The sequence below is a fragment of the Plecotus auritus genome, assembly GCF_963455305.1.
Source record: "Plecotus auritus genome assembly, chromosome: 2".
Classification (NCBI taxonomy): Eukaryota; Metazoa; Chordata; class Mammalia; order Chiroptera; family Vespertilionidae; genus Plecotus; species Plecotus auritus.
Window position 1 is genome coordinate 186,327,451 of NC_137771.1, and position 25,449 is coordinate 186,352,899.

Here is a 25,449-nt window from a genome sequence, read left to right on the forward strand (position 1 = left end):
GTTTCATGTCTAAACAGACTATTAACTATATTTTGAAGCAGATAGTCTCATGGATTAAAATTCATTTTTGAGTTGTCTTTTTAACACATTTCCTTGGTAGTTTTATTGCTCATTAGACTCTCAAACAAAATAAAAGAAAAAAACGGTTACATTCAAATTATTGAATGTGTTACTTTTCAGAAGCTACCAAAAACCTGGTGTGACTGAAACTGCTTTTGCAAAATTTTAATTATAACCTCTGGAATATGCTTACCATTCTACTTTTACTCTTCAAAATTACAGATAACTAAAAATTGAGTGTAATTTTTAAAAATTATAAAATTGGTAGGCTGAAACTGCTAGGATTTAAAACTCTTAAATTACAGATTACACAGAAATAGCCTACTTCAATGGCATAGTAGTACCACATTTAAATTGCATTCTGTGAAAGATCCTGAAAATATGTTCCTGAGATTATCTGCTTTGTGGTCTCTTGAGATCCAAATTTGTATTCAGTATTTGTATTTTAATCTAAAGTGAAATTTGGAGAACAATTATTTACCCAAATTGTAGGTTAAATTCTCTTGGTAGTCCATATTTAATCCGTTTAAAACTTTGTATGACATAAACTGTGTTATTAACTTCATTCTATTAACAGACTGACAATAAGATTCCTTGAATTATTCTGACAGAATTGAAAATAAATCAACTTACTCTTTATTTCACTTATAAGATACAGAAATAAAAAAATGAATTTGTAGTATTCAAGTGGATGCCAATACAGATTATTTAAATTTTTGTGATCTCTTGTAACTATTCAAATCATGACATAAAAATATAATTGTTCATGTCCTAAAATGCAAAAAGTATACCAGTACATACAGGCTGGCTACCTTTCATTTGCAATGTAGTTTGTTTTTTCATCTACTGTGATTCTTTTATTTTAATTACAGTTTAATTTCAATATTTTGTATTGGTTCCAGGTGTGCAATGTCCTTTTGTCATCCTTCAATAGTAATGGTTTTAGGAAGATCAGAGTGGTCACTCCTATCAGAAGTTTCCTTTACAGCAGCAGAATCAAGAACAGAATAAAATACCTTACTACTATTTCTCTGATGTTCTGTTTTTTGGTTATACCAAGGTTCATCCCATTTTTCTTCAGTTTGCCATGTGTATTTCAAGATAGTACTGATGATGGCTTCAGAAATAAGGATTATTAGATAAATTATCAAAAATGTATTCATTGACCTAAAATGAGAATATAAAACATATCAATTATGTGCTTTTAAAAAAATTTAATTTTCCTACTGTTTCCTATTATATAGATACTAGAGGCCCAGTGCACGAAATTCGTGTACGGGTAGGGTCCTTAGGCCTGGCCGGCGATGAGGGCCCATCTGTGGGCGACTGGTGGGGCGATCGGGGGGGCCCTTGCTGGCACTAGTCTTGGCTGGCCTGGTGCTGCCCACTCACTGGCCCCGCCCCCGCCAGTTACCTCGGCAATCGGGGGGGCCTCCCCGCTGGCACCTGCCTTGGGTGGCCTGGGGCCTGCAGGCTAGGGGCAGCTCCTACATTGAGCGTCTGCACCAGGCGTACTCAAACTACGGCCCGCGGGCCACATGCGGCCCGCCGAGGACATTTATCCGGCCTGCTGGGTGCCGCTGCCTGTCCTGCTTAGCAGCTGACTTGTCCTGGGCCCACAGTGCGCATAGGAATTTGTTCATAGTTTTTTTTTTAAACTATAGTCCAGCTCTCCAACAGTCTGAGGGACAGTGAACTGGCCCCCTGTTTAAAAAGTTTGAGGACCCCTGGTCTGCACCCTGGTGGTCAGTGTGTCATACCTCCTGGCAGGTTGGCTGGTCACTTAGCCTTTTATATATATAGATGAGCTTTGCAAATATTTTCTCCTACTCTATGGCTTGTCTTCTTTCATTTTTCTAACAGTGTCTTTTGAAATGCATACGTTTTTAATTTTTATGAAATTTAATTATCAATTTGGGGCTTTGTTTTTCGTTCACTTTTTTTTGTATATTTCCTATCTAAGAAATCTTTCCTTAATCCAAGGTCACAAATATTTTCTCCCATGTTTTATAAATTTAGCTCTTATATTTTAAGTTTACATTTGGAATTAATTTTATATATGGTGGGAGGAAAGGGTCATGTGTCAGTTTCTGGATAATGGATGTCAAAATGTTCCAGCACCATATATTGAAAGACTCACTATACTTTTGTGTGGAGATATTTTTTACAATAAATTATATGTCTTTGATAGATAAAAGGTGGTTTAGATTTTCTGTTTTATCCTGTGTCAATTTCTGGAAGTTGTGTTTTCAAAGAATTTGCCATTTCATCAAGGAAAATTTAGAGACATAAAAGTTGTTTATATTTGTCTGTGGATACAGTGACCACAGTAGGTAAGATCTATAGTGACAGCCTCTCTTTCATCCCTAATATTGGTAATTTTCCAGTATATCTCTCCTACAATTCCCCCCTCCCCCCATCCCTCAATATAGACAGACATTTATCAATTTTATTAATATTTCCAAAGAACCAACTTTTGGCTTTGCTAATTTTGTCTATTATTTGTTTCCTATTCTATTGATTTCAGCTCACATCCTCAGTATTTCTTCTCTTCTCAGATTGGGTCTAATAGCTCCTCTTTATTTAGCTTCTTAAGGTAGAAATTTAGATGACTGATTTTAACCTTTTCTTCTTCTCTTAAATTTTTATAGCTAGGAATTTTCCTCTAACCTAGGCTTTTGCCTTTCTGTTGCTGTTTTTTTTTGGGTGTGTGTGTGTGTGTGTGAAATTTTAGAAATTTTCAAATATTTTTTCAAATATTTTTATTCTGTCCCTTTTCTCTCCTCTTTTTCAGGGATCTTGATTATACTTATGCTAGACAGCTTAATACTGTCCCAAATGGCTCTAAAACTGTTCATATTTCTCTGTTCTTCAGATTGAATAATTTGTTGCTCTTTGAAGTTCACTGACAATTTCTTCTTTCTTCAACCTGGTGTTGAGCCCTTGTAATAACATTTACATTTCAGTCATTATGTTTTTCAACTCAAGAATTTCCACTGAGTTCTTTTTTTTTTTTCAGTTTCCATTTCTCTGCTGAGATTTCTCTTACGTTCATTGACATGTCCTTTAGACCTTTGAAACAAACTATCCTATCTAATAAAGAGGGAATATGCTAATTGACCCTCACGCCGTCGCAATGATGGTGGCACCGACAGCCAATAAAGAGGGAATAAGCTAATTGACTGCCCCACCCTCAAAGATGGTGGCAGCCAATAAGGAGGGAATATGTTAATTGACTGCCAAGTCCCCAAAGATGGCGGCACCCACAGCCACAAGATGGCAGCGCCCAGTCCCCTCAGCCCCACTGGGGCGCCTGCCTCCGGAGTACCCCAGTCCCCTCAGCCGCCCGGGGCCGGCCCAAGGCACAGGCAAGCCACTGATGGTGGCTGCCCAGACGACGCCTGAGGCGCAGGCAAGCCTTGGATGGCAGCTGCCCAACTGCCCAGGGCTGCCCGAGGCTCAGGTAACCAGGGCCGGCCGAGGCTTGTGCTGCCAGCAGTGGCAACAGCAGAGGTGTGATGGGGGCGTTGCCTTCCCCTGATCGCTGGGTCGCCTCCCGCCCCTGAGGGCTCCCGGACTGTGAGAGGGGGCAGGCTGGGCTAAGGGACCCCCTTTCAGAGCATGAATTTTCATGCACTGAGCCTCTAGTTTATAATATATACTTTAAAGTCTTTGCTAATTGCAAAATCATTATGGAGGCAGTTTCAAATGAGCGCTTTTTCTACTTAGTACAAGTTACATTTTCTTCACGTCTGCTTATTTTTGATTGCATAGTGTATCCTTTTAGGTTCCTCAAAGTGTGTTGTTTTTAATTTTAACAGGAAGTTAACTTGGCTAGGCTCAAACACCAAAGACTATCTCCATTGCAACAGGCAACAGCAAAATTCTCTGCTCGGATCTTTCAGCTTGCTGGTACATACTGTTACGGTTTCATTGTCAAGCCCACTGGGGTCTCCCCTGCACATGTATAGTTCTAATAGTCAGCCAAGGATATGGAAATAATTTATGTGCAGGTTTTAGAGCTCATTTCTTCTGTGGCTCCTTCCTGTATAAGATTTTCCCCTTTTTAGACGCTCTTCCCTGTCCTCTGATACCTAAATCCTGTAAAGACTCAGGCTCTCGGATGCCCTTTGCAGTCCATGAATTTGAGAGTGCCCTCAGGAAAAAAGCTACATTCTTAAATTTTTCCCCTTGCTGATACTGTCTTTCAAGAGTACATTCTTTGCCAGTTTCTGTCTTTTTTTGGGCCACTCTCCAGAGCTTTAAAATTATCGTTTATTTTTTTAAAATATTTTGTCCAGATTTTACTACTGTTATCTGTAGGAGAGTTAGTCTGATCAAGTGTTTCCATTATTACCAAATAATATTTATTTTAAAGTCATAATTTGGCATCTGCTATATGCCAAACATTGTGCAAAATGCTACATGTATACAAAAATATAAGAAGCCATCCCTAATCTCAAGGATACCATCCTGTGTTGATTTGAAATTATACAGGGGTCAAATATATTTTTATACACAAAAAAATTATACACAATGAATTATATACACATCCACAGTCATATTTATGTGCAAATAAATGAAAAGTTTTACTTTTCTACTGCAGATCGCTTCTGTGACTTGCTCTTATAATTTAACGCCATCTTTGTTTCCATTCCAGTATATACAGCAACACCTGCAAAACAAAACAAAATAGTACTTTAAAATAATGCCCTAGCATGTTTCCCAAGAAAAATGTACTCACCAGCATGAAAGCATCTGGGAAAATGCATTATCTGACAGCTGTTACAATCTGACTTTTCTTTCTTTGAATTTTTTAAAGGCTTTCTGATACTAATTTTAGGGAACTCCAATTACTCAACCTGCTGGATAAGGAAGGCATGAAGATTCTGTTTCTGAGTTATAACTGAGATATAAGAATGAGATACTGCCAAAACCGGTTTGGCTCAGTGGATAGAGCGTCAGCCTGCAGACTGAAAGGTCCCAGGTTCGATTCCGGTCAAGGGCATGTAACTTGGTTGCGGGCACATCCCCAGTAGGAGGTGTGCAAGAGGCAGCTGATCGATGTTTCTCTCTCATCGATGTTTCTGACTATCTATCCCACTTCCTTCCTCTCTGTAAAAAATCAATAAAATATATTAAAAAAAAAAAAAAAAGAATGAGATACTATTTCAGTTGAAATTGATAGAAAAAAAGGATTTGGGAAAACAAAAACGGTAGGGCAGGCCATTATAGATAGAGCAAACACTGTTAACAAAGACAGATATGAAAAAGCACTTTCTGTTCTGATGGAACAATAGATTATGATCAGAGTTTGAAAACACCTGAATGCCAGAATCTGAACCCCTAGTCATAATTTCATAAGCACTGGAGAGATAATATGAAAACCTATCAGGGTAAATAAACACAAGGAATGGGCCATTTAAAAAGTTTGTGCCTATGTGAATGACTATGAAATTAGTGAGAATGACAGTAATAATGGGATTAAAACTGGGGAGTGAATGAAATTAGGTAAGACCAGCCTTCTAAAATACTTTGTTGGAATTAGACCTTGGTTTGAATGCTAGCTCTGCCACTTATTAGTTCTGCATCATTGGGCAAGTTATTTAATCTCTGAGTCTCAATTTCTCCACCTTTAGAGTGGAAAAATATCCTATATAATAAAAGGCTAATATGCAAATTGTCCCCTCGACCGGGAGTTTGACCAAGAGTTTGACCAGGGGGTGGGGCCGGCTGGACAACCACCCCCGATTGGCCCTCCCACCCTGATCAGGGGTGGGGCAGGACCCAACCCGTGCACGATTTCATGCACCAGGCCTCTAATACCTCATAAAATTGTTGTGCAGTTTGTATGACAAGTTAGCAAAATGCCTAGAAACAGATAATCAATAAATGTTTACACCCATGCCTAAATAGTAAGATTTGAGAAGCAGTGTAGGATTCATCATGTCCTCTTCTTAAACATTTGTCCTGGAATTTTCACCATTAAAATTATTCCATAAAGGCAGAAATTATAACTCAAATGGCACCAAAATTATAGAAATCAGCCAGAATTACACAATAGAGAGAGGTGGGTCTGAGGCAAACAATAGCAGACCCATCTAAAGGCATTCAAATACACATCTTTTAAGAGCGTGAAAGGTTTTAATGCTAGAGAGATGTTTTAAAATACAGCATTACATGAGAGGGTCTAAAGCTTTGGAGGTTTTCTTTGGCTTTTGCCATAGAACATTTATTATAGTTTTCTTAGATTGTGGTAAAATATACATAACATACAATTACCATTTCAATCATTTAAAAATGTACAATTCAGTGGCACTTAGTATATTCACACTGTTGTGCAACCATCCTCACTATCTAACTTGAGAACATTTTCATCACCCGCAAAGGAAACCCTGTACTTACTGAGCATCATTCCCATTCCCCTCCACTACCCAGCCCATTAATCTACTTTCCATCTCTATGAATTTGCCTATTCCAGGTACTTCAAGTAAATGGGATCCTACAATATGTGACATTTGTGTCCGGCTTCTTTCACTCAGCAAATGTTTTCATTTGTTTAATAGCAAATAATTTTCCATTATGTGAATATCCTACATTTTGTTTATACATTCATTAGTTGATGAACATTTGGGCAGTTTCTACTCTCTGACAATTGTAAATAGGCTATTATGCACATTCTTGTAGAAGTCTTCGTTTGAAGATCTATTTTCAGTTCTTTGGGGTATATATCTAGGAGTAGAACTGTTGGGTCATATGGTAATCCTGAATTTAACTTATTAAGAAACTGCCACAATGTTTTCCACAGCAGTTGCAACATTTACACTCCTACCAGCAATGTATGAGGGTTCCAATTTCTCCACATCCTTACCAACACTTGTTACTTTCCATTAAAAAAAAAGTATATGGACTTCTTTATCAGAGAGCCTAATACTGAGAGATAAGACAGATGAAAGAAGAGGATGAGGAAGAGGACAGACCCCTAAAGCTGTAAACATTCAGTAAATAACATAAGCTGGCTAGTATATGAAGGGCCATTTCTGAAGAGGGAAGAACTATTTGACAGCTAAAGATTATCACTGATTTCACAATTTGCCTAAAATTGACTCAGAGCGTAAGTTAATTAATTGATTAATTAATAAATCTCCAATGCAAGAACATTATTTATTCATCATTTTGACCCAGTCAGTATACATTTCAACAGTACCTGGTCAAATATATAGTCATATTAATAAGAATTTGTTGAATTAAAGAATAAGTCAGCAGTTTTATTCATCCAATTTAAGAATAATCATAATAGAATTACACGGGTGGTTTACTATACCATAATACCAGATAATATTGGTTCTCATCCACCATGAATAGAAAGAATTGCCAGAATTATCTTCTTAGCACTCAGTTTCACAAGTATTAACAAAGAAAATATAAGAGTAAGGTTCTAGTCTATTACTCAAAAATAGAGATTAATAACAAACACTACAACCAAAATTATATTAACACAATCTTTGTAAGAAAATTATCACAGGCAACATGTAACTAAGTAACAAGTTACCCAACCAAAAGAACACAAATGCTGTGCTTTTAAAAATACTTCATAAAGTATCAACATGAACCTATAATTAAAAACTTTCAACATATACAAACCAAAAATTTCTTTTGTGTTTTTTAATCTGGCTCCACGAAGCAAGAGACTCTCTGGCCCCAGAGGTCTAGGGAAAAACACACACACACACAAAAAAAAGCATTAAATATATTAAACATTTAATTAAATTCTAAAATGGCATCTTTAGCAGAAAGTACTTGAGTTATAGTTACAACACTGTTTTTATATAGAACCAAAATCTTAGCTACTATTTAGGTCAATCATAATGTTAGTTACCATAACAAAAACACCTGCTTTAGCATTTCAGTTACTTTAAGATCGGTGGCTCAGAAATAAGATTATGCTGGTACATAAACTCATAAAGCCACCAGACCAGTTGCAAAAATTTTAAACATAAAACACAAATAAAAGTTTAAGCAATGATTTTTAAATGTTTAATAGAGGATGAAAATTTTGAGCAAAATTAATAAACAGTTTTCAAAGAAAATAGAGAATTAAAATGCAACATAAATAAGAATTGTAGCATGATTTATGTGTAAATGCATGAGTTCTGCACAATTAAAATTACTTTGGATTATAAAAAATCATGTAGTAAGTGAGTTAGTACTTTTGTAGGCAAGATTGATACTACAACTTTACTACTTGCATTGCAAACTTCTTGGAGCTCAGGTCTTCTTGCTGTTTGAATGTCTCTCCATAAAGGAGATATAAAATGAGAAGGAATAACTAGAAAGGAAATTGTACTTTTTTAGTGACAGCAAAATGATAAGACTGTTATGGATAATTTAAAAAGTCTTAATTTTGTTGAGATCCCTTACGCTTTTCTGAAACATACATACACAGTCATCCAAATCAAACAGAATCAGAACCAAGATGTCTACAAACCCAAACACTCTAAAAAAATCAATGAACCAAGGAGGACCAGGTGTTTGGGACATGGTTAACAAGTATGGTTTTAATATTGAGTCATATGTGGAGCACACTACATGGATATTCCAAAATCTATTAACCAGAAGCCATAAAATAGCTCCTTTTCACATGGTATTGTTTTTAACAACGAATAGAAAAACTTTGCGCTCACACTGGCATATACAATTGGGATATAATGATAGAAAGCTTTGAATTAAAAGGTAGTTCATCAGCAAACTCTGGTTGCTTCAGCAAAGACCATGGCTAAAGAGTTCATTGAACATGCTCCTGTGTTAATGTTTATTAAAAATGTGAATCAGTGCTGATGCATGATAGTTTTGGTGGCTTGACTTGAGAATTTCATTTTAAGAAATGCTCAACTCTTTATGTCAGTGACTTATTTCAAGCAGCCAGTTCAAATGAATATGTCTCCAGAAAAAAGGTGAAAGGCTAATTTGATTTAGAAGTTCAAGGGATGATTCCAAGATTTATTTTAAATTTGGCTTTGTGGTCAGGAGTAACAATGTAATCTCATCCTATTAGCAAATCTTTGAAATGAGCCCAAGTCCTTTCATGCAGCAGCCAGAAATTAACCTTAATATAGAGGGAAAACAAAATAATCAACCAAACAAAAAAACAATCAGAAGAGTAAATAAGAGGTTCTGGATTGGCCACTAAGTACTCTAGTTTGTGTTAAATGATTTTGAAATGAAGAAGACTGTAACACTTATACTTGTTAAACATTATAGAAAACCTTTCTTGTATTCTAGACTTTAAGTGGTGGTAAGGATTTGAATAAGAATGTTTATGTTTCCTTTTATGTTACTACCTGATATTATTAGAAAAAAATACAAGTATATAAATAATCTTACTAAATTATTTTGATATTATTTCATGAAATTTGCTTCGCCCTCACTTGTTGCTGGTATAAATAACTAGAAGATAAAGTGCTAAATGCTTTCACGTGAACCCTTTTACATTATATGAAGCTTACTTATCTAATATTTCTTTAACTTGATTTTAGTCCCTCCCCCAAATAATGTGATTTTGTTCTTACCTTACAATTTCTTCCATTTGATGGGTTATTATCATTCGTCCCATGAATCTATCAAAGAATTCACCATGTTACCAAAAAAACAGATATGTTACTTATGACATCATAGGTGGAAAACTAGATACTTTTGGCACTATTCTTATACATGAAACAAACGAACATTTTGCTTCTATGACTGGTCCAATAATCATGTTAGAAATTATAAAAATAATATTTATCAGTCAATAAGCTCTAACAATTCTTGCCATCCCACTCCAGCTATGAATGAGGTAATGAATATAAAAATGTTTTCAAAATGGTGATACAAATGTTATATATTATTATCATTATTAGTTTTATCATCATGAGAATTTATATTTGCTACACAAGTATACATTATTTAGCCAAAATGAATGCTCACATATTTCATCAGTTTATTAAATAAGCTTCCTGTGATTAGAATCATTCATTTACTTATTCATGCATTCATTCATCCAACAAATATTCATTGAGCAACTACTATGTGTGAATTAAGTGGTGGGAATAGAGTAGTAAGCAAAAACCTATCAGTGAACTCTAGAGCTTCTAGAACAGTGGTCGGCAAACTCATTAGTCAACAGAGTCAAATATCAACAGTACAACAAATTGAAATTTCTTTTGAGAGCCAAATTTTTTAAACTTAAACTTCTTCTAACGCCACTTCTTCAAAATAGACTCGCCCAGGCCGTGGTATTTTGTGGAAGAGCCACACTCAAGGGGACAAAGAGCCGCATGTGGCTTGCGAGCCTCAGTTTGCCGACCATGGTTCTAGAATAAGTGGCTTGTTATCAATGAATTTTCATAACCTGGCCTTTCAGATCCAAATTCCACTACTTAAACAGCTCCACATCACAGAGTCAATTCAAATGAACAATTATTTTCTACTACAGTGAGAAGTAAATTTTGAGTTGAAGCAAATTCTAGACAGAGCTTCATGTTAATCATTTAACTAGGCAAAGCAATATTAAGCATTCCCTTCCCAACGTCCCCTATTATTCCTTCTGTTTCCAGGTCACAGATGCTTTATCCCTTGGGCTTCACTGTTTCTTGCTAATCTCTTACTTCTGCTTCCTTCAACTGTCTGTATCAGGGAAATGCACTGCTGTTTTTCTTCTTTTTTTTTTAATCTCCACTTAGTGGATTTTATGTAGCCTTGTTTCCAACCTCAACTTCGGATTTAGATTTAAAGAACCAATTCAGCTGTTGTCTCCCTAGGCATCTTTCAGAGATGATGTAGACCATTCTTTTGATTTTCCTGAGCTAAATTCCAACAAGAGAATTCCTGTTTTCCTTCATTTTATCTGTCCTGTTATCTTTAACTGTAGGTTCATGCCAGTTCCATGCTGGATTAACTCATCTTGCACTTTCCTTAGCCCTTTCTCCAAAGCCACACTGTTTTGTTTCAAAGCAAAAATAGCTTTACCATTCTCTTTTCTGATTATAAAGACTACTAGAGGCCTGGTCCATGAATTTGTGCACGGGCGGGGTCTCTCCGCCTGGCCGGTGATCGGGGCCAATTGGGGCTGGGACCGCGGGAGGTTGGCTGCATTGAGCGTCGGCCCCCTGGTGGTCAGTACGCATCATAGCGAATGGTCATTCGGTCGACCGATTGTAACGGTCGCATAGGCTTTTATACATATAGATATACACTCAAACACACATGTTTTAAAAAATGATTCAGACAATATAAAAAAGATATCAAAAAGGAAATACCATTACAGGTAATCCCACTACTCAAATACAAACACTGCTATTATTTTGGGATATGTTTTCCAGGCTTTTTTCCATACACATATAGAAAAATATGTATTTTAAAAACAAAAATGGGACCATACCTTAAATACTGTTGGTAATACCCTCTCCCACTTAACATGTCCTGTCAAAAACATAGATCTACATCATTATTTTTAATGGTCACACATAATATTGTGTTTTGGGGGTTACTGTGTAACTTTTTAAAATAATTCACTACTAATGAAAGTTTCTTTTTTCCAACTTATGGGTAGTCTAAACCAGTCATTTTCAACCTATTTCATCTCATGGTACACATAAGCTAATTACTAAAATTCTGCAGCACACCAAAATGTACATTTTTTTTGCCGATCTGACCAAAAAATAAAAAGGAATAATTTTTATTCATTCACACAGATGACTACAGTTGTGTTGGCTGTTGTTATTTTTTAATTTGACAATCTTAAGGGAAAAGAGGTCAGTGCCTTTGACTAAATAGTCAGGTACTGCATGTTTTACTATTTCTTGCAGTGTCCTAGCCTTGACTCAGTGGGTAGAACATCAGCCCGTGGACTGAAGGGTCCTGGGTTCGATTCTGGTCAAGGGAAGGCACCTTGGTTGCAGGACCCTGGTGGGGGCATGTGCAGGAGGCAACCAATCCCTATCGATGTGTCTCTCTTATACCAATGTTTCTCTCCGTCTGTCTCTCTCCCTGCCTTCCCCTCTCTCTAAAAATCAATAGAAAAATATCCTCGGGCGAGGATTTAAAAAATAATAAGTAAGTAAATAAGTTTTAAAACATGTTTATTAGAAAAAAATAGGAATTTAAAAAATAAATAAAATAAAATAAAAATCCTTGCAGCACACCGGTTAAAAATCACTGGTCTAAACAAGCAGCCCTGAATAGCCTGTATACATACCTTTTCACATTTTCATTAAGCTAAGTTCCTAGGAGTAGTAGAATTTCATTATTTTGTTAGAAAAAATTCCTAGAAGTGGAACTTCTAAGTCAGAGTCTAAAAAGTTAAAGGCCACTCTGGCTGCTTTTGTGAGAACAGACTGCAAGGGAAAGAAAGGGGAGAACTGGTAAGAATAGCAGTAAGCCAGGTAGGAGGTTATGTTGGCTCAGAACAAATCAGTAGCAGTGAAATGAGTAAAAGATGGTCAAATTTTGGATATATTTTGCAGGTGAACAGATAAGATGTTCTGATGGATTGAGATGAGATGTGAGAGAGGAGGTGAGGAGAGGTTAGCAGAGAGGGGATGTGACTCCAAGGGGTTTTGGCCTGAAGAATTGGAAGGAGAGACTGTTATCAACTAAGGAAAGATTGTTGGCATAAAAAGTTTTGGAGGGAAAATCAGCTCAGTTCCCAACATGATTAATTTGAGATTTCTATTAAATGTCTAAGTAGAACTGTAGAACATGAACTTGGATATAACAGTCTGGAATTTGGGAAAAGACATCTTGAATGGAGATATAAATCTGAGAGTTAGCATGTAGATGATCTGTAAAGCCATCACCTTGGATGCAATTACCAAAGGAGTGAGTGTTGATAGTGAAAAGTATAGGTAGGGAAAGGAGGAGAACCAAGGACAGTCCTGGGGCACTCTTACATCAAGAAGTCAAAGGAGAAGAGAACTCAGCAAAGAGAATGAAAGGAGAGACTATTGAAGTAGGAGAAAAACCAAGAGAGGGGAATATCCTCGGAGCCAAGTGAACTAATTATATCAAAAAAGAGAAGCAATGAACTATCTAGCTACTGGATTTTGAATTGATGAACTTATTTGTAACAAGGCGCCACGCAATGTTTGTAATAGCAAAACAGAGGAAGTTAAGTATTGAAAAATTAGGTAATGGTTAGGTAATAGTATATGCACTTAGACTGTTATGTAGCCATTAGAAATGATCATTAAGAATACTGTACAGACAAGTCAATAGGGGAAAAAGGGGACATATGTAATACTTTCAACAATAAAGATTTAATTTTAAAAAAGAATACTGTACAGTAAAATGGAAAATACTTTTTTAAAGTACAAAAGCATTCCACATTCAAGAAATATTAGAAACTATGGAGAACAAAAATAAATAAATAAAAAGCAGCTGAAATCTTATCACCAAGAAATATCTACTAACATTTTGACATGTAATTCCTCCAGAATTTTCTTTCTCTTTGTACTTATCTATACTTCTATCTTGCCATTTAACTATCTATCAAGTACACAGAAATACACATTTAAAAATATATAATTGGGATTATGAGAGCTACAACTCTGTATCTTATTTAACATTGTATTTCAGTATGTTCTTATGTCATTAAGTTCTTTGAAAATATTTTTATAATCTACATATTTCCCTCTTATATAACTGTACCATGTACCCATCTAAGCATTCTCCTACTTGGACACTTAAAATGCTTTCAAGCCAAAACCGGTTTGGCTCAGTGGATAGAGCGTCGGCCTGCGGACTCAAGGGTCCCGGGTTCGATTCCGGTCAAGGGCATGTACATTGGTTGCGGGCACATCCCTGGTGGGAGGTGTGCAGGAGGCAGCTGATCGATGTTTCTCTCTCATCGATGTTTCTAGCTCTCTATCCCTCTCCCTTCCTCTCTGTAAAATATCAATAAAATATATTAAAAAAAAATGCTTTCAATATTCCCCTTATATGTAGCATATAGAAAAGTGAAAAAATATAATTTTATATATATAATATCTTTACAGCTATGAGTTCCTCAAGGATAGAAACCATGCTGATTCATCTTATTTCCCACTCACCATAATGAACAGATAGGTGCTCAACAATAACTTGCTGAATGAATAAATATAAACAGCAATAAATGTGAGTTATCTTTCTATTACAAAAGTGTTCTGTAGTAGTTACATATATATTTAAAACAAAATATATACTTTCACTACGGAAAAGGGAAAGATAAAATAAAGAGGAACACCTTATATTTAACAGTGAATTATTTCCTATTAAAAAATGTTTTAATTTTTTCCACATTTTCCAAGATAATATAAAAACTACTCATCATCACATTAGTGATACTTAATCTCATATTAATCTTATGCCTACTTAATGCTCCATTTCATACAATTTTTTATAACTCACCATTTTTTGAGACAAGGAAATAGCAATATAGAAATCTTAAAGTACTAAATTCTTCACAGTTAAATCTCATAGTTTAAACTCTTAAAGCATAGGACAGCAAATTTTTAGCTAATTAGAAAATTCTATACTTCATTTGACTATAATGAAACCACAAAATTATATAACATCACATAGAAAACTCCATTATAAATAATATATGGATCCAAAACAAATTATGTAAGAGATTATTCTGGAAAAGCAAATGACTAATAAGATATGAACATTTCAACCAATAGAGGGAGACATATTATATGACAAGAAGCTGAGGGTGAATTTTACAATGTGGTTGTAATTTGTATTTAATCACCAGTTACTGAGTGAAAATGAGTTTAGTATATCACTTTCATAATAAAAAGTTGTTCCTATTTCACAGCCCACAATAATTAGTATATCACTGGAAGATGACTTAAACTGTATTTAGTAAATCACAACATTAAAAGGAATTCATTCCAAGTGAACACAAAGACAGAGCCCTTGCCTTCATGGAGTACGTGTATACACAGAGTTACTTTCTTCTAACGAAATAATCTTACTTCGCCCTAGCCCAGTGGTTGGCAAACCGCGGCTCGCGAGCCACATGCGGCTCTTTGGCCCCTTGAGTGTGGCTCTTCCACAAAATACCACGTGCGGGTGTGCACGTACAGTGCGATTGAAACTTCGTGGCCCATGCGCAGACGTCGGTTTTCGGCCTGGGCAAGTCTATTTTGAAGAAGTGGTTCTAACGCCGAGCCACACTCAAAGGGCCAAAGAGCTGCATGTGGCTCGCGAGCCGCGGTTTGCCGACCATTGCCCTAGCCAGTTTGGCTCAGTGGATAGAGCATTGGCCTTCGGACTAAAGGGTCCCAGGTTCAATTCCAGTCAAGGGCACGTACCTCAGTTGCAGGCTCCTCCCCAGCCCTGGGCCCTGGTCAGGGCTTGTGCAGGAGGCAACCTATCGATGTGTTTCTCTCACATTGATATTTCTCTGTATTTCCCTCTCTCTTCTACTCCCTCTAAAAAATCAATGAAAAAATATCCTCACGTGAGGATCAAAAAATAATAATAATCTTACTTCTCTAATAACTACCATTATAGTTATAAAATTTCCTATAATGGTGATAAAACCAGTTCATATAGAAATAGAAAGTAATGGAAAGAAACGTCTGAATAAAAGAGCACGGTTTTTGAATTAATACTTTGGATTAGAATTCTGGCAAATTCTGCTTTAGCCTTTTTTCCCTTTAATGTATCTCTCCACTACCTCCTCTTCAATAATGTCTTTGATTAGCTAAAGATTTCACTGTATGTTTATGATGGTAAAAATGAAATCTGTGAACAGGACTTTAAATGAGTAGGATGACTATCACACCATACCTGTACAAGTCTGCTTCTGGTTGCTGACATTCTATCACAGCTACAAGAGTGTCCAAATTAGCAACTGTTTGTAATACTGTTGTTTCTGGAACTGCCACATGAGTCTAAAAAAAAACCACAAGGATTAAACTGCAGTTTCAAGATCTAAATGGGACCCTACATATCAACTATTTCTTTTTTAAAAAATAATTTATTTTTCAATTATAATAGACGTACAATATTATCCTATATATAAAAAGGGTAATATGCAAATTGACCCCAATAGCAGAACAACTGGGAATGACTGGTCGCTATGACATGCACTGACCACCAGGGGGCAGATGCTCAATGCAGGAGCTGCCCCCTGGTGGTCAGTGTGCTCCCATAGGGGGAGCTCTGCTCAGCTACAAGCCGGGCTGATGGCTATGAACACAGCGGCGGTGGCGGGAGCCTTTCTCGCATCCGCAGCAGCGCTAAGTATGTCCAAGTGCGGCTTAGGGGTTCCGGACTGCAAGGAGTAGGCTGGGCTGAGGAACTCCCCCGAGTGCACGAATTTTCATGCACTGGGCCTCTAGTCTGTATAATAAAAAGCCAGGGTCATAACGACCAAAGGCTCGACCAGACAGGAAGTCAGTGCTGGGTTGCCATGGCGACCCAGCACTGACTGGGGCTGCTGCCGGTGCCCCGACCCAGCACTGACTGCCTAGGGGGCTGCAGATCAGGCCGGGAGAGAGCCTGCAAAGAGAGAGGCAGAGTCTGATCTGCAGCCTCTGTGGAAGCCATTGATCAGAACTTGCCTCTCTTTCTCTCCTGGCCTGGCCAACAGCCGTGCCTCCATTTCTCTCCAGGCCTCCACCAGGGCTGCTGATCAGCCCCACCTTTCTGATCAGGCCCCGTTGATAGGTCCAGAGATACTGACTGGCATACAAACTGACCAATCAGAACCAAATCTGGGTAAATGTAAGGAGCCAATGGCTGCCTAGGAGGCGGAGCTTTTGATGCTGACTGGCACAGAAACTGACCAATCAGAACCAAATTGGCCAGCAGAGGAGGGCAGTTGGGGGCGAGATCAGGCTGGCAGGGGAGGGCAGTTAGGGGTGATCAGGCAGGCAGAGGCAGTTAGGGGCGATCAGGCCAGCAGGGGAGAGCAGTGAGGGGCAAGATCAGGCTGGCAGGGGAGGGCAGTTGGGGGCGAGATCAGACCGGCAGGGGAGGGTAGTTGGGGGTGAGATCAGACTGGCAGGGGAGGGCAATTGGGGATGAGATCAGGACGGCAGGGGAGGGCAGTTGGGGGTGAGATCAGGCCATCAAGGGAGGGCAGTTAGGGGTGATTAGACAGGCAGAGGCTGTTAGGGGTGATCAGGAAGGCAGGCAGAGAGGTTAGGGGCAATCAGGCAGGCAGGCAGAAGCAGTTAGGGGCAATCAGGAAGGCAGGCAGAGAGGTTAGGGGCGATCAGGCAGGCAGGCAGAGGGGTTAGGGGCAATTAGGCAGGCAGGTGAGTGGTTAGGAGCCAGTGGTCCCAGATTGTGAGAGGGGTGTCCGACCGCCGGTTTAGGCCCGATCCCACAGGGCCTAAAATGGTGGTCGGACACCCCCCGAGGGGTCCCGGACTGGAGTGGGTGCAGGCTGGGCTGAGGGACACCCCTCCCCCCGCTCTAGTATAAATTATAATATAATCAGGTGTACAACTGTGATTAGACATCTATATAACTTACTAAGTGACCCCCCTCGATAAATCTAGCAACCATCTGACACCATATATATATATATATATATATATATATATATATTCCCTATGCTGTACTTTACATCCCCATCTATTTCAAATCTCCCTTATCTAAAAAAAGCACCAAAATATTAAAATATTTTATTTTTCCTAACAACACTTCCCATTTCTCTTTAACTTGACTAAACCATGTGAGGCTACCCTTGAAATAAATACAGAACATTATTTCTTTTAAAAACTTAGTAATTCTTAGAATTTTCAGTAATTTAAAAATATTTCTCCTTTATCAGGTCAAACTTTATTACCTTAACCAAAAGAAAATATCACTATAATCCAAAGACATTTTATACACATACAAACCTTTAGGTTAGTTTCTCCATCCAAACTAGCAGTTGTAATGTGACAAGAACCATCAGGTCGATCTGAGGACAGAAGCACCAAATCTGCAGGGAAAATTTCATCTTTGGCTATTCGAACAATATCACCCACCTATGAAGAATTTTGGGGAGAGTGAATATACTAATTTTAAAAGTCAAGGACTTATTTAATTGAGTTCTAAACAAGTAGTCTATCAAAATATTTTAATGTAGAAAAGCAGGCTTTCAGTAAAATATAATCAGATTAAAGTTTGTGATATCAAAATATAATTGACATACATTATTTACTAAATGCATACCCGGATGTTTTTTGATCTCGTTTTTACAAGGCCACCACTTCGAACAACATAAACAGGAGCTCCATTTACTTCATTATCTGAGTTATGTCGTAACCAATCTTCATACCCCTGTAAATATCAAAAGAATAAAAGCGCCCTTTTTAGTATAATTAGGAGATATATTCTTTTATTGTTGACACTATTACAGATGTCCCCTATCCTCTCCTTTGCCCACCCCACCCAGCCTCTCCACTCCAACTCCCCTGGCCTTCACCACACTATTGTCTGTGTCCATAGGCTATGCATATATGTTCTTTGGCTAGTCTCTTCACCTAATTAGAAGATATTTTTATCAAATGAGAAAAAGAAACATAAAAATTGCCTCAAACATTTCATTCACCAGTATTATATTAGGCAATTTTGATGCATATACTCATAAAAACTTGGTTTCATTACATACATTTTTCTTATTTTCAGAGTACCTCTCCATTAATCTTTCTCAGTTTCCTTATGAAAGCCTCCTTCTGTCATCTTTATGGGCCCTTTTTTCACCCTTCACTTTCTCGCTACAAGATTTCTTCTATACCTGTGGTCTTCAAAAATTTCTGAAATTTATATCTTCAGCTCACATCTTTCTTTTAGACTCTAAACTTGGAAATCCAACTGTATTCTTAATATCTCCATTTTGATATCTAATATATTGAACATTTCAAAAATTAATGATGTTATCTTCTAAATATGTTGCATTTTCCATGTTACCCATCTTGACAAATGACATCACCATCTACTAAGCTGCTCATGCTAGAAATCTGAGGAGTCATTTTTTTTATTCCTACCTTTCCCTAACACCTAGTCAATCAATAAGTTCTATTGCTTCTACATACAAATGATATTTTAAACAAAAAAATATAAATTTATGCAGCCGGTCCGATGTGGCTCAGTCAGTTGGAGCATCGTCTCAAACAGTGGCAGGTTCAATTTGTAGTCAGAACCCCAGACAGGGCAAGTGCAAGAAGTTTGCAAGGTTTCTCTCTCACATCAATGTTTCTCTCACTCTCTCCCCCTCCTTCTTCTCTCTAAATATATCTATAATAATAAAAGCGAAATATGCTAGATCTTCCCGAAGAAGCCCGGGTCCCGGGTGCCTGCCGGCGGCTGAACCGGGTCCCTGCGGGCAGCCAGAGGGAAGCCCGGGTCCCGGGTGCCTGCGGCAGCCAGAGGGAAGCCCGGGTCCCGGGTGCCTGTGGCAGCCAGAGGGAAGCCCGGGTCCTGGGTGCTGGCGGGAAGCCCAGGTCCCAGGTCCCAGAGGGAAGCTGGTGCCGGCAGTTGGGGGAAAGAAGGCCCACTCTTGCACGAATTTCATGCATCGGGCCTATAGTATATGTATAAAAATTCATACAGCATTATTACAGACAATAAATAGGAAAAAAGAACACATTTTAAAACTGATGTTGAATTATTTCACTTTCTTAAACACTAGACCAATAGAATTATTATTTGTACTTGCAAAAAATATGATAGGGTATGTGGATCATCATTAAAAAAGGAAATAGACATAAGCATTTCACAAAGACTAAGTGGACAAGACATCTTGTGTTATTTCAAAGAAAAGTCAAGAATTCAGAGGTATAACACAAGATAACAAAATGATATCTGATAGCATTAAGTGATAAAAGTAAAGTACAGAATATGTTGTGTTCTATGCGAACATTATGAAAAAAAAATGCTTGCCTCTGAAAACACTCTGTATCAATATCTGGACTAATGTACAAATAATGGCTCCCTCAGGGGAGGAGAACCAGGAGACGGGGAGGGGGCGAGTTTTAGGAGTATAAATGACTTTTATTATATGATATTTTGTACTTTCTATTTTTTAAAACATGTGCATCTATTACCTAAAAATATTATAACACTATAACACATAAAGCAAATATTAAAAATTACTTCAAGATCTTTTTTTCAGGGAGAAACCTTTTGGGAAACCATTCTTAAAAGCATTTAAATGATGCAGCCCTAGCCAGATAATTCAGTTGGTTCAAGTATCATCCCGATATGCCAAGGCTGCCAGTTTAATTCCCAGTAAGGGCACATACAAGAATCAACCAATGAATGCATAAATAAGTGGAACAACAAATCGATGTTTCTCTCTCTCGCTCTCAAAAAAAAAAAAATATGATGTTGGCCCCACTGAAGATGTGGTATGCCAATTTTAGAGAAATTTAATGGAGAGTCAAAACATTTTTTTTCTGAAACTGTCAAAAAGCATAGTTCCTTTTATAGCCAGATGACACTAATAATAAAAACATTATTTTTAACACAAGTTCACAAATTTTAATTCATCCTACATATTACTGCCAGATTAATCTTTCCAAAACACTGTTTTAATTCGCTATCCTATTCAAAGTCCCCTCAATAACTCTCCAATGCTTAGACCAAAGAATCTTCCACCATGTTTAATTTACCAAGCATGGTAAATTCCAGTATTACCTTTTAGTACTTTGCTACATAGTGTCAAACATTAGTCAGCCATGTCATTTCACAAAAAAGGTCTTGCCTTTTCTTACATTTGGGACTTTGCATAAGTTGTTTGTTGCTACTTTACCTTTTTCACCAATTGTCATTTTACCCTTATTCCAAGTCTCATCTCTAATAATGTTTCTTCCACGAAACCCTCCTTGATTATGCAGACAGTGTTCCACCCTTTCTCTGAACATCTACAGCTCACTGGGTCTGACCACTACACCTTACTGAACTATAACTGCTTTTGTGTTTGGTTTTATCTTCCCTACTTCATGGGTTTTATGCTCATAGAAGGCAAAGACTATGATGTTTACCACAGCACTACACTTTGCATTACATAACTAAAAAAACCTTTAATATGCAAATATGGTTGGGAGAAGTTAAAAAAAAACACAAGAAAACTAACATCTTTACTCAATTAGAGTATAAAAAAGTGATAATATAGCTTTTCCTATTTTGATAAAAGTACAAAGGACAAAGGCAGACTAAAAGGAGAGAAAAAGGAAAGACTGGAACATGGCTACTTTCATTTGTACAATTTTTCTAAAATTTATTCTACTGATCTATAGGAATGGGCATATAAACCTGAACAGTATATTTAGTATGTTGTGTGTTAGTAAATGAGCACAATTTAGGAATAGTTGTTAGAAAAGAGAAAACTCTGAATCCTGATGTTGTAAAGGGAAAAAAATCCTTATACATCAAATTTTCTCTTTGAAAATTATGACCTTTCGTATTTCTGCTTTTGCTTTAGTCATCAAGAAGCTCTCATGTAAATTTAGAACTTAACTACATCAACCATTGTAACACAGTTTGAGGTATAATCTTTCTGCTTTTTATATTACGTGTTTTTATTTAACCCATTTTAGTAGGGGACAGGATGTAAATAATAATAAATATATTTAACTCTCCTATTTTGCAGATTTTTATCAGCATTTTTCAACTTGGTTAATGGCATCACATTCCTATTTTGCAGATTTTTATCAGCATTTTTCAATTTGGTTAATGGCATCACATTCCAAATAAACCCAGGCTGTATTTGGCCAAATATACATACATTGGGAAACCAGGGCATGAAGTAATGCAACATTTAAAATTGCTTTAAAAAAATACTCAGTAGCTTCATTCATTCACTCATTCATTCATTCATTCATTCATCTGTCAAGCAATTTATTTATTGGAGATACAATCGGAGCATGACCTTGTTCTGGTCACTAGAAATAAACTGGTTTATAAAACAAAGTATCTGCCCTCACAGAGCTGAACATTCAAATGAAGGCAACAGACAAACTAATAAACATTTATTCAATAGAAACAGGTAGCACCAAATGATAGGAAGAAAAAAGAACAGAGCAGAAAATGAGAGAATGACATGTTGGTCAGGAAAAGCCTAAGTTATCCAAGTGGAAAAGTTGCACAGTTGTATGTGAGTGTCAGAGTTCAGGCAATAGTTTCAGGATACATATATATTTGGGAACCATCCTATAAAATAAAAGGGTAATATGCAAATTGACCCTAATGGCAGAACGACCAGAATGACCACTGGATCAGTCACTATGAGATGCACTGACCACCTCTTGGTTCCTTTCCCTGGCCGACAGGCTCCGATGACCACCCACGGTGGGGGTGGGGCCGGTGAGCAGGCGGGAACAGCTGACCTCTCGGTCCCTTCCCCCGGCTGTCAGGCACCGATCACTCACCCGATGGCGAACGGGAAACCGGGGGTGGGTGGTGGCGGGGAGTGGGACTGGCTGCGGGCAGCCAGGGAAGATGGCCCTTATCGCAGGCCAAGCCTAGGGACCATACCCGCAAACGATTTAAAGTACCATATAAAGTACCATATAAATTTACTTTATAAAAGTACCATTAAAGTACCATATAAATTAAACCACTACCATGGATGAAATTACCTAAGAGGGAACTACATATAGAAAATAGGTCCAAGGGACAAATATGTGTTACTCTGATGAAATAAATGACATCTGCAAAACTAAGTAAATATGTGACCATATGAAGTGATTTGGATGCTGACTGACAGTTTCCAAAAGAACACTGAAGAAAGGAAAATCAAACAGTGAGAGCAGTAGCATGATATTCTGACATACTAGATATATAACATAATTGTTAAAATATACTACATCCCAGGAATTATAAAATGTTTGCCAATTTCACTCCCAAGCAATTTAAACCTTATCCCTAAATCTTATAAAATGAAAATATATCAAATTTACATAAGAAAATTCAACTAACTCTCTTTCAAGTGGAAGGAACAATCTCTGTATAACTGAGGCCCTGCCAAGATATTTAGAGAAATTGTAGTTATAAAGACATGACCTTTCTACAAATTCCTTTATTTTTAACTTGACATGTTCATGCAATAATACTCTTCTTTTCTATAACTAGAATTGAATACCAATTCAGGATTTGGTTGAAGCTATTTCCCACTAGGGTACAACTTTACATAAAAACCAACTTAACCAGAGAAAGTGTAAAAAGTAGGAAAGCACTACACAATTTTTATTTAAAACTAGAGGCCCGGTGCACGAAATTCATGCACTGTGGAGAGGGGGAGTGGTGTCCCTCAGCCCGGCCTGTGCCCTTTCGCAGTCCAGGAGTCCTTGGGGGAGCAGGCCTAAGATGTCAGTCGGATATCCTTAACGCTGCCGCAGAGGCAGGAGACACTCCCGCCACCACCACTGAGCTCGCCAGCTATAAGCCTGGCTCAGGGCTTCTGGCTGAGAGGCGCTTCCCCTGTGGGAGTGAACTGACCACCAGGGGGAACCTCCTGCATTGAGCACCTACCCCCTGACGGTCAGTGCGCATCATGGTGACCAGTCGTTCCGTCATTCGGACAATTTGCATATTAGCCTTTGATTACATAGGATATAATTTGTTTATACATATAAAATGCTTGTTTTGAATGCTTTCTGGGTGTGTCAAGAGAACAACATTTTAACAATGGTAAACATACCATGAATCACCTGAAATATAACAGAGTGGCTTAACTCAGTTTAATTTTACCATATGCAACATCAAAAACACTTGCTGCTTTTTTATGGAAATTATTTTCCCAACAATAAATGTTACCTTGGAGTGGACATATTTAGCAAATTGCAAATGACATGGGGAAACAAGAATAAGAAGCAATTCATACCTGCTTTATGGCCGTTACTGTTATCACAAAGAATAATGGAAGTCCACTGGTAATTGGACTGGTAGGTGTATCAATCATAAGCTGGATTAAAAAAAAAAGAATACAGAATATTATATTTTTATATTGTACACATCATGCTATTAACATCTTAAATCTCAAACATACTAGGAATTCTGAGAACACTATACAAAATGAGTATCATAGTCCAGAGTAAAAATAATAGGAGGGACATATTATACAGTGAGGATAATTTAGTTCAGTTTTACAAGTTCACTTTATTGGCTCTTATATGGGGTTAGAATATCTAAACCTACTGGATACCCACAAATATTGTTAGAGTAGACTCAGTCATTAATCTGCCTTCTTTACAGAGAGTACTTCAATTCTTCCTCCATATTTGCCAAGGAGTGGAGCTACAGCTGCTCTGAATCTTATTTCACATTTCTTCTTCCATCCTGATAAATGCTGAAAAGTCTGTCAGTAATTTTTACTCTGGAATTCAGAATAAACGCACTACTTAGGGAGACAGAGCAAGGAATGGGACTAGGGAAAGCGTTTTTCTTCCATAAGTGATTTTGTTAAATCTAGCAGAGCCAGAGGGGGTATAGCTTGGAAAATGATGCTGCAATTATTATCATACAACTGAGGTTTTAAAAACTGCTGGAGAAGTAAATAAATTTTTGCATTAATTATGTTTGGCTAGTTAGAATACGGCTCTAAATGATTTACTATTAATGTTCCTTTACACCATGCCATGGAGGATAATTAAATTTGTTCTATTTCACAGACAAGCTGAATTCCTGAACTTAGCTGGTAATTTCACAAATGCATGTTATGTGGACACGGTTAGTATAAATTTCTCACTTTTCTGAGAAAACCAAGCTGATGTTCTATTGATAAAAAAAAAAAAAAAAAAAAAAATCAGAAGTTTCTTCTCTGCTCATGAAGGAAAACAATTTTTAAAAAATAGTATATGTTACCTCAAGCTTTAAATAATAACTTGGCAAGTGTTTTTTCTTTTGAAATTCTAGGTTCTACTGAGAGAAAAGTTCAGAGTTCATATGAAAATTCAATGCCACATTGAAAGAGACTGCTAAAGTATTACCAGAAAAAAATAATCTTTTAAAAAGAAAATAGTAATAACTATTTTTAAATATTGACTCCTACTCAAGTTTCATAAGCTATTCTCTTGATATTTTGATATTAAAGAAAAAAAGCAATGTGAAATTAAGAAACTGTTAAATAGCCTATAATTTATACAGGTTCAAGTTAAGAAAACGGTCTTCTAAACAAAAACCTATTTTCATGGGGATTTTTAAAAATGAAAAAATATTGTTTTAAATAAAAGTAAAATTGACATTAAAAAAAGAAAAGAAAAATACACTTTGTGCTATAGGCAAAAATGTGCCAAAAACATGTGCTATAGCCGAAACCGGTTTGGCTCAGTGGATAGAGCGTCGGCCTGCGGACTGAAGGGTCCCGGGTTCGATTCCGGTCAAGGGCATGTACCTTGGTTGCGGGCACATCCCCAGTGGGGG

At 37.3% G+C, this 25,449-nt stretch overlaps 1 protein-coding gene across 6 annotated transcripts in view; it reads right to left on the reverse strand.

Moving 5' to 3' along the window:
* Window positions 1-25,449, reverse strand: part of ATP11B (ATPase phospholipid transporting 11B (putative)) — a 122,242-nt gene that overhangs the window by 59,144 nt on the left and 37,649 nt on the right. For all 6 annotated transcript variants that reach the window (XR_013959932.1, XM_080656160.1, XM_080656161.1 and 3 more), the window contains exons 4-11: window positions 23,912-23,992; window positions 18,259-18,366; window positions 17,943-18,071; window positions 15,877-15,980; window positions 9,630-9,677; window positions 7,705-7,769; window positions 4,654-4,735; window positions 1,077-1,227 (exon numbers count right to left, since the gene is read on the reverse strand). Coding sequence is in view for 5 of the 6 variants with exons in the window: in XM_080656160.1 (XP_080512286.1) it covers window positions 1,077-1,227; window positions 4,654-4,735; window positions 7,705-7,769; window positions 9,630-9,677; window positions 15,877-15,980; window positions 17,943-18,071; window positions 18,259-18,366; window positions 23,912-23,992 (768 nt within the window). In the remaining variant the exon portion in view is untranslated. The remainder of the gene's footprint in view (window positions 1-1,076; window positions 1,228-4,653; window positions 4,736-7,704; window positions 7,770-9,629; window positions 9,678-15,876; window positions 15,981-17,942; window positions 18,072-18,258; window positions 18,367-23,911; window positions 23,993-25,449) is intronic.